This window comes from Aotus nancymaae, unplaced genomic scaffold (genome assembly GCF_030222135.1).
Source record: "Aotus nancymaae isolate 86718 unplaced genomic scaffold, 86718_ANA_hifiasm-v0.15.2.pri h1tg000020l, whole genome shotgun sequence".
Taxonomy (NCBI): Eukaryota; Metazoa; Chordata; class Mammalia; order Primates; family Aotidae; genus Aotus; species Aotus nancymaae.
Genome location: NW_026988432.1, coordinates 59,099,779 through 59,113,796, shown reverse-complemented (window position 1 = coordinate 59,113,796; position 14,018 = coordinate 59,099,779). Strand labels below are relative to the sequence as shown.

Sequence of the window (14,018 nt, the reverse complement as noted above, 5' to 3'; positions counted from 1 at the left end):
GGTCCAGATCCAATATCATAACCCCTACAAGAAGAGAAATGTTCCTACATGGTAGATTGCCTGGATGACAATGTTTTCTAGAGACATTCCTGTCTCCCTTGCTTTGGTAATGGTTTTTCCTCTCTCTACCACTCCTCCTTCTGTAGTAGGGCATGAACATCAGTGATGCTAGCAGGGAGGGGAGAATGAAGGGGCAATACTCTCAAATGGCTGGGAGTGTGGAAGACAGCAACGCCACTGCAATTGGCTAGCTCCACTCTGAGTACAGGTAGCAGAATGAGGTCAGAGGTCACAAAACAATAAATATCCACAAGTTCTTTCCTCAGATATCTTACAATTATGTCGAGAATTAGAGAAGGCAGCATGCAATGAAGACCCAGAATGGGTAGAATGAATGAGAACGGCATGTGAATCAACTACACATCATATTTGAGGGGAGTTCTGATAAGGATTTATGCCCAACAAATAGAGAAGAGCCAAGACCTGGACAGGACATTATTTTGGGGGAACTGACCCAGCCACAAGTGTAGAAACAGGAGAGCTGGCCAGGCAAGGCACAGGTCTCAGGGAGCAAGAAGTCCTTGGCTAACAGGATCATAGCTACTGGAAAACAACATTTAGAGAGAATTTGCTTAAAATAAGTTGCAAAATCCATTTGTCAAAAAGGTTTTGATTAGGATATAATTGAGAAAATGAAAGAAAATAGGTTTATTTCATCCCATATATAAGAACATATTTTTCCCAAGACAGACTCTCCCTCTGTCCCCCAGGCTGGACTGCAATGGCACGATCTCAGCTCAATACAACCTCTGCCTCCTGGGTTCTAGCGATTCTCCTACTTCAGCCTCCTGAGTAGCTGGGATTACAGGCGCCCACCACCATGTCCAGCTGATTTTTGTATTTTTAGTAGAGATGGGGTTTCACCATGTTGGTCAGGCTGGTCTTGAACTCCTAACCTCAGGTGATCCACCCACCTCAGCCTCCCAAAGTGCTGGGATTACAGGCGTGAGCCACCACATCTGGCAAACATTTATATTTTTATTGATAGCGATGCACTATTTTTTAGAACAACAAATGACATAAGTGTTTGTACTTTTAAATTTTATTTTTATAAAATTGTGTGATAGCATGAAAAAGTATCATTTACTTTACAGTTTACTTTCATAGCAAAATCATAGACAAATTTTTTAATAAAAATATGGTGCTTAATTAATTTTCCTAAAGGTCTTTCTCTTGTATCCTTAATACTGTTCTGATCATCCAATTTTGTACACCTATTAGGTCACCTTCCCTGGTAATTATTGCAAGAGAATACATTTCATAGGTATATAGGTGTATGCAAACTTCTGCAAATTAGGTAACAACATAAAGACAATATGCAAATATCTTTGAGCTGCATTCTTCACTTCCTTCTTATTCTTAGCAAATTGGTAACAATGAATGCCTTATTTCTTCAACATGCAATATGGTGGACATCTTCCAAGAGAGTCTTATTTCACAAAAATAAAATTACAATTTTACATATTTTCTAGATATTAGCTTCAAATATAATATAACTTGGGTAGCATTCTAAGCTTTTTTTTTTTTTTGAGACAGAGTCTTGCTCTATTGCCTAGGCTGGAGTGCAGGGGCATGATCTCAGCTCATTATAACCTCTGCTTCCCATGTTTAAGCAATTCTCCTGCCTAGCCTCCCAAGTAGCTGGGATTACAGGCACCCACCACCACGCCTGGCTAATCTTTGTATTATTTTGGGGGTGGTCTCAAAACTCCTGATTTCAAGTAATCTGCCCGCCTCAGCCTCCCCAAGTGCTGAGATTATAGGCATGTGCCACTATGCCCAGCTGCATTCAAAGCTTTTTAAAAGAAAATAGATGGCAAAAATAGAGTGGTGGATCAATGTTCACTTCCTGGTGTATTTAATACACACCCCCACTGAATCTCTCTGAAACACTTCACAGGAAGAAGGTTCTGAATAACCTCCGTGACATTAATTACCGTTTTTCCTATAATAATGACACACAACTATTCTGAGATGTTTTCTGCAGATGAGTCAAGTTTGGCTTCTGCTGAACCTTTCCTCTGGTCATATGAACTCTAATTTCTCTGTGAGAGTCCATAACTTCCCTAGACCTAAATACATATGAGTTTGTGATTAAAAATTTAAATATTCTTCCCCCCAGCACACCTATTGGCATGGAACAGAAGGGGACATTTATGAGCACAGCACTGCATAGAGAAGCCAGCACAGGGCACAGAACACCCAGTATTGAGGACACAGAACACGTCTAGGGACCTGGGGTACATTTACAGAACCATCCAAATGTCAAACTGTTGCGAGCTGAAGCTAAAATTATTTCTGATGCAGCTCGTCTGATCTGCTGCTGACCTTTCTAAAGGGAAAAGGTTCACGAACTCCTGTCCCTGATGTATCTGTTCCAGGATGCCCTACACCCGGCATGCTGCCTCTTGGGTCACTATGTACTTGTTCTTCTTCACAGCATGTCCGTGAGCCATAGGATGGGTGAAATTGAAGGGTTTATTAGCAAGGGACTCACATGAATCAATCCTTGGCACTTCCAGCTCATACCCCTCCATCCTACTGTGTTCTTTTTAGCCCCAGACTTTTTCCTCAGTTGTCTTATGTCTTGAGCTCTTTCTCTCACTCCCCTGTTGGAAATCCAGTCATGTCAGAAACAAGGACTATCACTCATTAACAGCAGGAATGAAAATAGCTAAGATGTGCACTGTTCTAAGCACTCTACACGAGTTAACCCACTTAAGAATTCTTAGAGTAGCCCTATGAGGTAAATACCTTTGTTTACATCATGCCTATATGTTTTTTAATGTTTTGTAGAGATGGGGTCTCCCTATGTTGCCCAGGCTGGTCTCAAACTCCTGGACTCAAGCAATCCTTTCCTGTTAGCCTCCTAAAGTGCTGGGATTATAGTTGTGAGCCACTGCACCTGGCACAGTGTGTCTATTTTGTAGATGAGGAGACGGAGACATCAAAGGGTATGTAATTTGCCCAAGGTCACAGAGCTGGTACAACATAGAACTAAGAATTGAACCCCAGCAGTCTGGTTCAGGTCTGTAATCCAGCTATTACACTTGGCCGCCTTTCAATCTTCCCAGCCTTGTCTTCTCCTCTGGAAAACATTGACAATCATATAATACTACCTCCACTATACTTACTTCATGGCATAGTTGAGAGGAGTAAAGAGTTATAATGGCTTATGAAGTTCTTGGCACAGTGAAAGGTAGCCATTTTTTTTTTTTTTAATGAGAGTATAAATGCCTAATAATTGTTTAAGAATATCCCAGGGTGGAGTATGTCAAAATAAATCAAAGCCATAAGTGAAAAAATTATAAGGTCTGAGAGAATTTCACCCCTCAGCAGGCAGCAGACACACAAAAGATATATTATCATAAAAAAGCACTGCAAGGGGCCAGGCACGGTGACTCATGCCTGTAATCCCAGCACTTTGGGAGGCCGAGGCCAGTGGATCACCTGAGGTCAGGAGTTCAAGACCAGGCACAAAACCTGGTCTCTATTAAAATTATAAAAATTGGCTGGGTACAGTGGTTCACACCCATAATCCCAGCATTTTGGGAGGCTGAGGTGGGCAGATCATGAGGTCAGGAGATCAAGATCATCCTGGCTAACACAATGAAATCCTGTCTCTACTAAAAATATAAAAAATTAGCTGGGCATGGTGGCACGTGCCTGTAGTCCAGCTTACTCGGGAGGCTGAGGCAGGAGAATGGCTTGAACCCAGAGGTGGAGGTTGCATCGAGCCAAGATTGTACCACTGCACTCCAGCCTGGGTGACAGAGCAAGATGCTGTCTTTAAAAAAAACAAAAAAAATTAGCTGGGTGTGGTGGCGTATGCCTGTAATCCCAGCTACTCTGGAGTCTGAGGCAGGAGAATGGCTTGAACCCAGGAGGCAGAGGTTGCAGTGAGCTAAGATCGCGCCACTACACTCTAGCCTAGGTGACAAGAGCAAAACTCTGTCTCAAAATCAAAACAAAACAAAACACTGCAAGGAACTTTAGAGGTTACCTTGTCAAATTTGCTCATTTTACAGAAGACAAACTGAGGCCGAGAGCATGCATGTGACTTTCCAAGGTCACGTGGCTTGTTATTAGCGCAAAGGGACCAGATCCCATCCTTTGACTCCTCTCTGCCATGCCATGTTGCCTCCCTATCAAGTCAAGGAAGATTATGCTGTGTGCTGGACTAATAAAGTTTCAAAAATATACCATCCTGACAGCTGGTCAGTCTGTCACAAGATCTGGATTTTGGAAAAGTCTTGTGAAACCGTTAAAAAGTTCTATAGCGAAATCAGGCAAGAGTTTCTAAATTTCTTCTTCTACCAATCATGAGCAAAGTTGAAAGTTAAAATAGGAGGGAAAAAGGATTACCAAAGACTTACAATTTTCTTACTACATCTTCTACTAGAGTTTAAATATACATCACATCCTTCATTCGAGGATTTCCAAGTCACTCTAGATTATTTTAATTTTAAGAATAGAGTCTCATTAAATTAGTTTTCCCATTAATTATTCTAAAACTTGGGCAAAAGAAAAACATGTTTTTTAAAATCTGGTTTTAATAATTGCACATATTTACAGGGTACACTGAATATTTTGATACATCCCTGCAATGTGTAATGATCAAATCAGAGTAATTGGGGTATCCATCACCTTAAATATTTATCATGTCTTGGTGTTGAGAAAATTCCAAATCTTATCTTTTAGGTATTTTGAAATATATAATAAATTATCGATAACTATAGTCACCCTATTGTGCTACTGAACACTAGAACTTATTTCTTCTTATTGTATTTTTGTGTCCATTAACCAATCTCTCTTCACCACCACCCCTAACCTTTCCCAGCCTCTGGTACCCACCCTTCTACTCTCTACCTCCATAAGAGCAAATGTTTTCGCTCCCACATATGAGTGAGTACATGAGATATTTGTCTTTATGTGCCTGACTTATTTCACTTTACATAATGACCTTCAATTCTATTCCTATTACTGCAAATGACAGGATTTTATTCTTTTTTATGGCTGAATAATATTCCATTGTGTATATGTACCACATTTTCTTTATCCATTCCTCCATTGATAGGCACTTGGATTGATTCCATATTTTGACTATTGTGAATAGTGCTGCAATAAACATGGGAGTGCAGATATCTCTTTGACATACGACTTTTCTTTCTTTTGGATATATACCCAGCAGTGGGATTGCTGGATCATATAGCAGAAGAACATCTTCATCTTTCATTCATTCAGAAAAAAAATACTGTAGTTGATTATGTGTTATTTGCCAGATACCATTTTATGCTCTGTCATAAAGCAGTGAACAAAGCTCCTTGAACTTACATGATTTGCTCTTCAGTGGAGGAGACAACAAATAAATAATTTCAAGTAGTGATACATGATTGAAGAAGAATAAAGCAGGCTAAGAAACAGAGAGTGATAAGAAAAGGACCAAGTATTCTTTTAAATAGGTAATGGGCAGGCCAGGTGCAGTGGCTCATGCCTATGGGAGGCTGAAGTCGGTGACTCACTTGAGTCCAGGAGTTCGAGTCCAGCCTGGGCAACATGGGGAAACCTCGTCTCTACAAAAAAAAAATACAAAAATTAGCCAGGTTTGGTGGCATGTGCCTGTAGTCCCAACTACTCAAGAGACTGAGGTGGGAGGATCACTTGAGCCCAGGGAGGTCAAGGCTGCAGTGAGCCCTGATTGTACTACTATACTCTAACCTGGGTGACAGAGTAAGACCCTGTCTCAAAAATAAAATAAAATAAAATTTAATTAAAATTAGAAAATTACCTGACCCCAGACTATCCTCAAAACAAGATTTTTGTGGATTTAATTATTGTATTTCATTAACAAAGGAAGTGAACTATTAAAGTAGTATATTTATCAAACAATACAAAGCTGTATTAGACCATTTTCATCCCTTTGATAATGACATACCTCATACTGGGTAATTTACAAAGAAAAAGAGGTTTAAAGGACTCACAGTTCCACGTGGCTGCGGAGGCCTCACAATTATGGTGGAAGGCGAAAGGCATGTCTTACATGGCGGCAAGGAAGAGAGAGAATGAGAGCAAAGTGAAAGAAATTTCTTCTTCTAAAACCATCAGATCTCGTGAGACTTATTCACTACCACAAGAACAGTGTGAGGTATATTGCCAAGTCAAAATGAGGAAACTGAGGCCAGTGTGAGAAAATGAGAATCCAATTTATTCAGCTCCCGGGCGAGGTTCTGTGGTCCGGTAAGGGGCCAGAGAAGTCTCAATGGGCTTTTCAGGGTGTGGGGTCTTATAAGGAGTGGAGGTAGTTGATTGGTCATTGGGGAAACAAAGAGCAGACAGTTTCATTGGTAAGGAGGTTTGATTGATTATTAGGGAAACAAGGGCAGACAGTTTCATTGGTCAGGGGAAGTTAAGATGCCGATGGGGTGAGCTGCCTTTGGTAGCCAGGCGGGGCTACTGGTGGGTTGACCAGCTGGAGAGGTCAATGTTAAGCTGCTGTTGGACAAATCTTTGGTGGGCTTTTTAAATTTTGAAGGGGTCGAGTGAGGAATGCAGGAGTGGGTGTGTGGAGCCTGCATGGAGAGGCCAGATAGGAGTGGGTGTGGGGAGCCAGCATGGAGAGGCCTGATAGGAGTGGGTGTGGGGAGCCAGCATGGAGAGGCCTGATAGGAGTAATATGTCTGGAATGATGACTTCATTATCCGGCATGGGGAGAGATAAGTGTGTCCATTTAGCTCCTGGCGAGGCAGCCGGCCTTACAAACAGTATGGGGGAAACCACCCCCATGATTCAATTATCTCTCACCAGGTCCCTCCCACACACATGGGAATTATGGGAGCTACAATTCAAGATGAGATTTGGGCAGGGACACAGCCAAACCATATCAAAAGCCATATTTGATTTAGCGAATCCTATGAACTTTAGATGCTTCATCCCCCATTTCCTCCAAATCTCTCCTCCAGTCCAGCTCGCATTACAGGGAGTGGTTTGCTGCAGATGAATGAAACTTGGAGATGCCTCGCTTGTGCTTGCTGTGCTTTCAGTGGGTTTCCCTGTTTTTGCTACAGTGTGAGGCAGGAACAGAAAACTGGCAGCGAGTGAACACGGAGCTCCCTGTGAAGTCTCCCCGCTTTGCGCTGTTCGACCTGGTTGAGGGGAAATCCTACTGTTTCCGCGTCCGCTGTTCTAATTCTGCAGGAGTCGGTGAGCCCTCCGAGGCAACGGAGGTGACTGTGGTAGGGGACAAACTTGGTAAGCAACTGTAAACTTCTTTTACTTCAAGAGAAAATTTTAAAGCAAGAATCTAAGTTGTATTTGTATATTTGGCCAGGAGTAAAAATGGTGACATCTTTCTTTCACATTATAAATTTAGTTGCTGGTTGTACTTAGCCTATACATTAAACAAGAATTCAGTGTTTTTGTTAATGAAAAGTAAACTTCCTTGGGAGTTTCAACAATATTTATAACGTGTTTTTTCTGAAGTTCATAGATATTTAGTGTATCCATGCTCCCTAACTAAGTTTTTTAATTTTCTGCTTTAAAAAATACAATGTAGGCCAGGCGTGGTGGCTCACACCTGTAATCTGAGCACATTGGGAGGCCAAGGCAGGCAGATCAGTTGAGGCCAGGAGTTTGAGACCAGCCTGGCCAACATGGTGAAACCCCATCTCTACTGAAAATACAAAAAGTAGCCGGGCGTCCTGCTGCATGCCTGTAATCCCGGCTACTCAGGCTGAGGCAAGAAAATTGCCTGAACCCGGGAGGTGGAGGCTGCAGTGAGCTGAGCCTGCACTGCTCACTGCCATTGCTCTCCAGCTTGGGCAACAGAGTGAGACTCGGTCTCAAAAAAAATAAAATTGTAAAATAAAGCAACCGTCCTTTTGACATGATGAAGTGTGTAAAATACCTAGGTGTCTGTGCATAGGTGATAAGGATGACGTTTTAAAACCACCTGAGTTTGATCACCGTTTTCCTCTTTCTCAGATATCCCCAAGGCTCCTGGCAACATCATCCCAAGCAGAAACACAGATACCTCAGTGGTAGTTACGTGGGAGGAGTCCAAAGATGCCAAAGAGCTGGTCGGGTACTACATAGAGGCGAGCGTTGCTGGCTCTGGCAAATGGGAGCCCTGTAACAACAACCCCGTGAAGGGCTCACGGTAACTGAACCAGGCGTGCAGAGTGGGCCATGTCCTCTGGAGCTGCTATAGACACACATGGCACACAGACATCCAGTGAGGGAGATTTTTTTAAAAAAATTATACTTTTTGGCTGGATGCGGTGGCTTACATCTCTAATCCTGGCACTTTGGGAGACTGAAGTGGGAAGACTGCTTAAAGCCAGGAGTTAAAGACCAACCTGGCCAACAGTGAGACCCCATCTTTAAAAATGAAAATAACAAAATAACGTTATACTTTAAATAAGCTGGATGCAGTGGCAGGCCTGTGGTCCTAGCTACTCAGGAAGCTGAGGTGGGAGGATCACTTGAGCCGAGGAGTTCGAAACTGTGGTACCCATTGACCAGGCCTGTAAATAGCCATGATATTCCAGCCCTGGCAATATAGGGAGACCCCATCTCTAAAAAAGCAAAAGGCTGGGTATGGTGGCTCATACCTGTAATCTCAACACTTTGAGAGGTCAAGGGGAGCAGATTGCTTGAGCCCAGGTGTTTGAGACCAGCCTGGGCAGCATGGCAAAAACCCTCTTCTACAAAAAATATAAAAATCAGCCCAGCATGGTGGTGTGCCTGTAGTCCTAGCTACTCAAGAGGTTGAGGTGAGAGAATTGCTTGAGCCTGGGAGGTCGAGGCTGCAGTGAGCTATGATCACACCACTGCACTCCAGCCTGGTGACAGAGCAAGACTCCGTCTCAAAAAAAAAAAAAAAAAAAAGCCAAAAAAAAAAAAACAGTTACACTTGACATTTAAATGAATTTAAAATTGAACGTATTAGATGCAATACATCTTCTTAAAAAGGTTTACTTGTGATGTTAAACACTTAGCAACATATAATGCCAGCTATTGTAAGAGTTCATTTAACAGTGCTTTTCTGTTTTTTTCCTGTATGCTGCTTCTTCCTTTTTTACCCTTCTGATTTTGTATGTAATATGAAACCTGATACTAGATTCTGAGGCTCTAACATACTCTACTTAACATAAATCACCCAGGAATTTTAAATGAAGAGAGAAAAAGTATCAACATTTTACAAATTCTGAACATCAACATGATTAAACCCAATTGCTACACAGACATAAGTAACACCAAAACAAAGATATTCAGAATACTTTGCTGCCTCTTTGTATCTGTTTTTAATGGAGGAGCGTTGGTTTTTTCCTTGCTTTCAACTATTTTATCAATCGGCTTTGCATCTTGATGGTGAATTCTGGTCTACACCCAGACCAGAGACCAGTCTGAGAGGGGGATGCCGCCATCCCCAAAATTGTCAAATAGGTTTGTTCGGCAGCTTCTGGCTTGGACCGCTTCTCAATCCGAGGACCCCCCATAGGATGAGTTGGTTTTACAGAACATGAGAGAATAGACAAACAGATTAATTAGGGAAGGCACTATGTTTTGAAAAAGATTCATTTAGCCTGTTGGTGCATTTCATTTTTCCTCTGAGGTATCCAGCATTTTCCTAGGACTATTTAGAAACACTGGTGGTGTGTAGGCAGGAGCTGCTGGAGGGCAGGCACCATTTTTTGTTCATCTTTTGTCCACAGTAACTCCTAGCTCAGTGTCTGGAACATGGAGACCTCAATAAATCTTCGCTGAAGCAAGCTGACCCTAAGGACTGAAGGACTGGCCTGGATTATGGCTCCTTTATTAAATACTTGAACATGCTAATAGTCATAGATTCATTAGCAGACCTGTTACTTCCTCTGGCTGCAATCCTTAGGATGGATTCAAATGTTACAGTGATTCGTGAACAGCTATTTATAGCCATAATAGCTATGAAAAGAGTGAGGTTGTCTTTTGGATGAAACTGCCCATGGATTCACACCTCATTATTGGATCCTTATATCTAAATAGTAATTCTAGAATCCATTGTTCACCTTATCTTCAGATTCTAGAGTAATTTCCCAAGTAAGTACCTTCCTTGGCATCCAGGGAGACAGTGACTAGGCCTCTATGACAAGGAGCCACCAATTAATCATATTATTAATTGGGTATTAGGCTTAATACGTGGATGATAAAATAATCTGTACAACAAACTCCTGTGACATGAGTTTACCAATATAACAAATCTTCACATGTATCCCTGAGCCTAAAAGTTAAAAACTATATGTGAGTTATACTCTAAAATTATTTCTTAAAAATAACATTATTACTAGTAACTATTATTTATTAAATGCCTCATATATGCCAGGCCATATAATAGGTACTTTATATACTTTATAATTAACCTCTACATGAATATTATCATGTAAGCATCATTATCCCTATTTTACTGGTGAGCATTCAGGGGAAGACCAGGGCTCCTCATTTTTTGACAAAGTAGGTTTAGAAAAGCACCTTAGTTACCTTCTTTCTAAAGTATATACGTTACCTGAATCTTTCTACATCTTTTTCTTTCTTTTAAAAAATGAATTATCACACACGTATGGTCCCAGCTATTTGGGAGGCTGAGGCAGGAGAATCACTTGAATCCAGGAGGTGGAGGTTGCAGTGAGCCAAGATCCCACCACTGCATTCCAGCCTAGGCAACAGAGCAAGACTGACTCAAAAAAAAAAAAAAAAAAAAAAAATTATTAGCTGGACATGCTGCTTACACCAGTAATCCCAGCACTTTGGGAAGCTGAGGTAGGAGGGAGGATGGCTTAAGGCCAGAGTTTAAGACCAGCCTGGGCAAAACAGCAAGACCCCATTTCTATTTAACAAAAATTACACACACAAAAAAAAGAATTGTTTTCATAAAGCCAGATCTACCCCATTAAGCTAACAATCATCTTCTCTAATCTTCCTCCTAAGGAAAATTTTTTTAAAAAATTGTTTTCTTTTAGATTTACTTGTCATGGATTGGTGACTGGTCAGAGTTATATTTTCCGGGTCAGAGCAGTCAATGCAGCTGGACTTAGTGAATATTCCCAGGATTCAGAAGCTATTGAAGTCAAAGCTGCTATTGGTAAGTTCCTCATGCACAACTGCATAGAGGAAAAATCGATTTTTCTATGTTAGAAAGGAAGATATCATCCTCTCTAGAAATTGTTTAAAGCTTCCAATATTCCTGGATTATTGCATCCTTAGATGATTATTTTCTCTGACTCTAGGTGATGTCTAACCTTCCATAGCTGTCATTTTACAGACCTTCATCACTTATCCAGATTCTGTGCATCTGTAGCCTTTTCATCTTCACGAGCCCAAGTTTCCTTAGATATTTCCCATTGTGTGAAACTCCATTCTAACTTCGTGCTCATCCTGGGACTATGAAGGGCCATCCTGATTCCATGAAGTGATACATCACCAATAACATAGATCATCTTGTCCCTAAAAGCCATTTCATCTATGCCAGAGCCTGGCTTGTCTTCACTAACAGAATATTAATATGCTTCTTATAAATGCCTCTAAAATTCATGCAAGGCACATGTAGTTGCTTAATCATATGTTTCATCTCTGCTTGCAAAGTAACCAACAGAATAAAACCAGTAATAAAGTAATTATATGTGTGTATGTGATGTACCTCCCAATCTTGGATAAAGTAGAAAAGGGATGCAGGTGGTTAGAAACAATAAAAATTGTGTTTGTGGGCTGAGCATGGGCAGGAGGCAGAGGCGGGCAGATCTCTTGAGTCCAGGAGTTCGAGACCACCCTGGGCAACATAGTGAGATCCCATCTCTACAAAAAAAAAAAAAAAAAATTAAAAAAATTAGCCAGGCATTGTGGTGCATGCCTATAGTCTCAGCTATTAAGCAGACTGAGGCAGGAGGATCACTTGAGCCCAGGAGTTCAAGGCTGCAGTGAACTATGATCACAGTACTATACTCTACCCTAGACAACAAAGCAAGACCCTGTGTCTAAAATAAATAAATAAATAAAATAAAATTTATTATATAGTAACACATGTTTAAAAAGAAAGCTGATTTAATATTGATTGTCTTCAGTTAGCATCTCATATTACTTTTTCATATTCCTTATAGGGGTCAGGCACAGTGGGAGGCTGAGGTGGGCGGATCACTCGAGGTCAGGAGTTTCGGACCAATCTAGCCAACATGGCGAAACCCCGTCTCTACTGAAAATACAAAAATTAGCTGGTCATGGTGGCTCATACCTATAATCCCAGCTACTTAGGAGACTAAGGCACGAGAACTGCTTGAACCCAGAAGGTGGAGGTTGCAGTGAGCCAAGGTTCAGCCTGAGCGACAGAGTAAGACTCCATCTCGAAAAAGGAAGGAAGGAAGGAAGGAAGAGGGATGGAGGGAGGGAGGGAAGGAAGGAAAGAAAGAAGGAAGGAAGGAAGGAAAGAAAAGATATTCCTTATAATGTGAACCACCGTAAACATGTCTCTTTGAGGTTGGGAGGTACAGACCATTACTATTGTACTATTGCACATAATTCTAAGTGTTATAAAACCAGGATCTTTAATATTATGTCTCTTGTGCACTTTATCGTCCTTTTTTCACTCTGTTGAATAATAGGGCTTATATCTCTCAAGAAATGTCTAAGATTTGCTTTTCCTTATATGTACTAAAAACCCTTTGGGTTCTGCAAATCGAAATGGTTCCTATTCTATCTGTGGCTTTTTTGTTCTCATTTCTTCTTTTTCCAGAATACGGAGAAGTTGAAATGTTCCCTGGCATACGTTGCGTGAAACGTAGCCTTTCCATATTTCTTGCAAATGCAAGCGATTTTCTTTAAGCCAATATTGTTTTTGTTCTGCTTGTGGTCCTAATGTTTTTCTCTTTGTTCTATCCCTTAAGAGCAATTGATAGTCTTTCCGTGCTCAACTCGTTTCTGTTGTTGTCTGGCAATTGTAGGGGGAGGAGTGTCTCCAGATGTGTGTCCTGCACTGAGCGATGAGCCTGGTGGACTAACCGCCTCCAGGGGGCGCGTGCATGAAGCCTCCCCGCCAACCTTCCAGAAAGATGCTTTGCTCGGTAGCAAACCTAACAAACCTTCACTACCCAGTAGCTCTCAAAATCTGGGCCAGACAGAAGTGAGTAAAGTAAGTGAAACAGTTCAGGAAGAGGTTACCCCGCCACCACAGAAAGCGGCTCCTCAGGGGAAAAGTAAGTCTGACCCCCTGAAAAAGAAGACAGACAGAGGTGAGAGTTGAGAAAGTGAAGCTGTTCCATTCGTCTCCATCAGTGTCCTCACCTCTCATCGTCTACATCACATTCTTCATCCATGTTTGCTTTCATCAGTGTCTATTCTTACTGTATGTGTTCTCAGCTGGCCATCTGAAATGCATACTTTCATCTAATGACTTGGAAAAGTAATTGTCTATGGGTTTGGCTTTTACACATCATTTTGGGTGCTTAACCATGCTAGAATGTTTCGAGTAATTTGGTTATAGAGCCTTTCTTGGTTTGTCAGGAAGATACCACTCTGGCCTCATTTTTCTATGAGAATTAGATATGAGAGAAGGAAGGACTTGGTACTGCTAGCCTGTGTGAGGTCCTTTGAAGTAGTCATGTTCGGAACACATAGAGGAGAAAGATGTCACAAAGAAGGTGACATCGTACCAGGGCCATAGTTGTTACCTTGTTGCTTATCCTCAGATTATTAAGCGATTATTCACATTAAATTTAAATAGTTTGCAAGAAAAATCAGCATTGGAAAATTAAAATTTTTTAAGTAAAAAAGTATGTAAATTTCTAAAATAAATAGCTAGTTACTACTTTTTTAAATGAAAAAAGAAAAAATAGCTATAAATATATCTTTGAGTTGCCATGAAAAGTTTAAAAGTTAAAATTATAATCAGATATAGCTATATCGCATGATATATGATCCTCATTTCCAGAAGTGAT

At 41.0% G+C, this 14,018-nt stretch overlaps 1 protein-coding gene across 2 annotated transcripts in view; it reads left to right on the top strand.

Moving 5' to 3' along the window:
* Positions 1 to 14,018, top strand: part of LOC105713173 (myomesin-1) — a 165,670-nt gene that overhangs the window by 86,162 nt on the left and 65,490 nt on the right. The window contains exons 15-18 of one of the 2 annotated variants that reach the window (XM_064379369.1): positions 7,125 to 7,308; positions 8,041 to 8,215; positions 11,055 to 11,176; positions 13,026 to 13,313. In XM_064379369.1, the coding sequence (XP_064235439.1) occupies positions 7,125 to 7,308; positions 8,041 to 8,215; positions 11,055 to 11,176; positions 13,026 to 13,313 (769 nt within the window). The remainder of the gene's footprint in view (positions 1 to 7,124; positions 7,309 to 8,040; positions 8,216 to 11,054; positions 11,177 to 13,025; positions 13,314 to 14,018) is intronic. The other variant, XM_064379368.1, reaches the window with a different exon arrangement.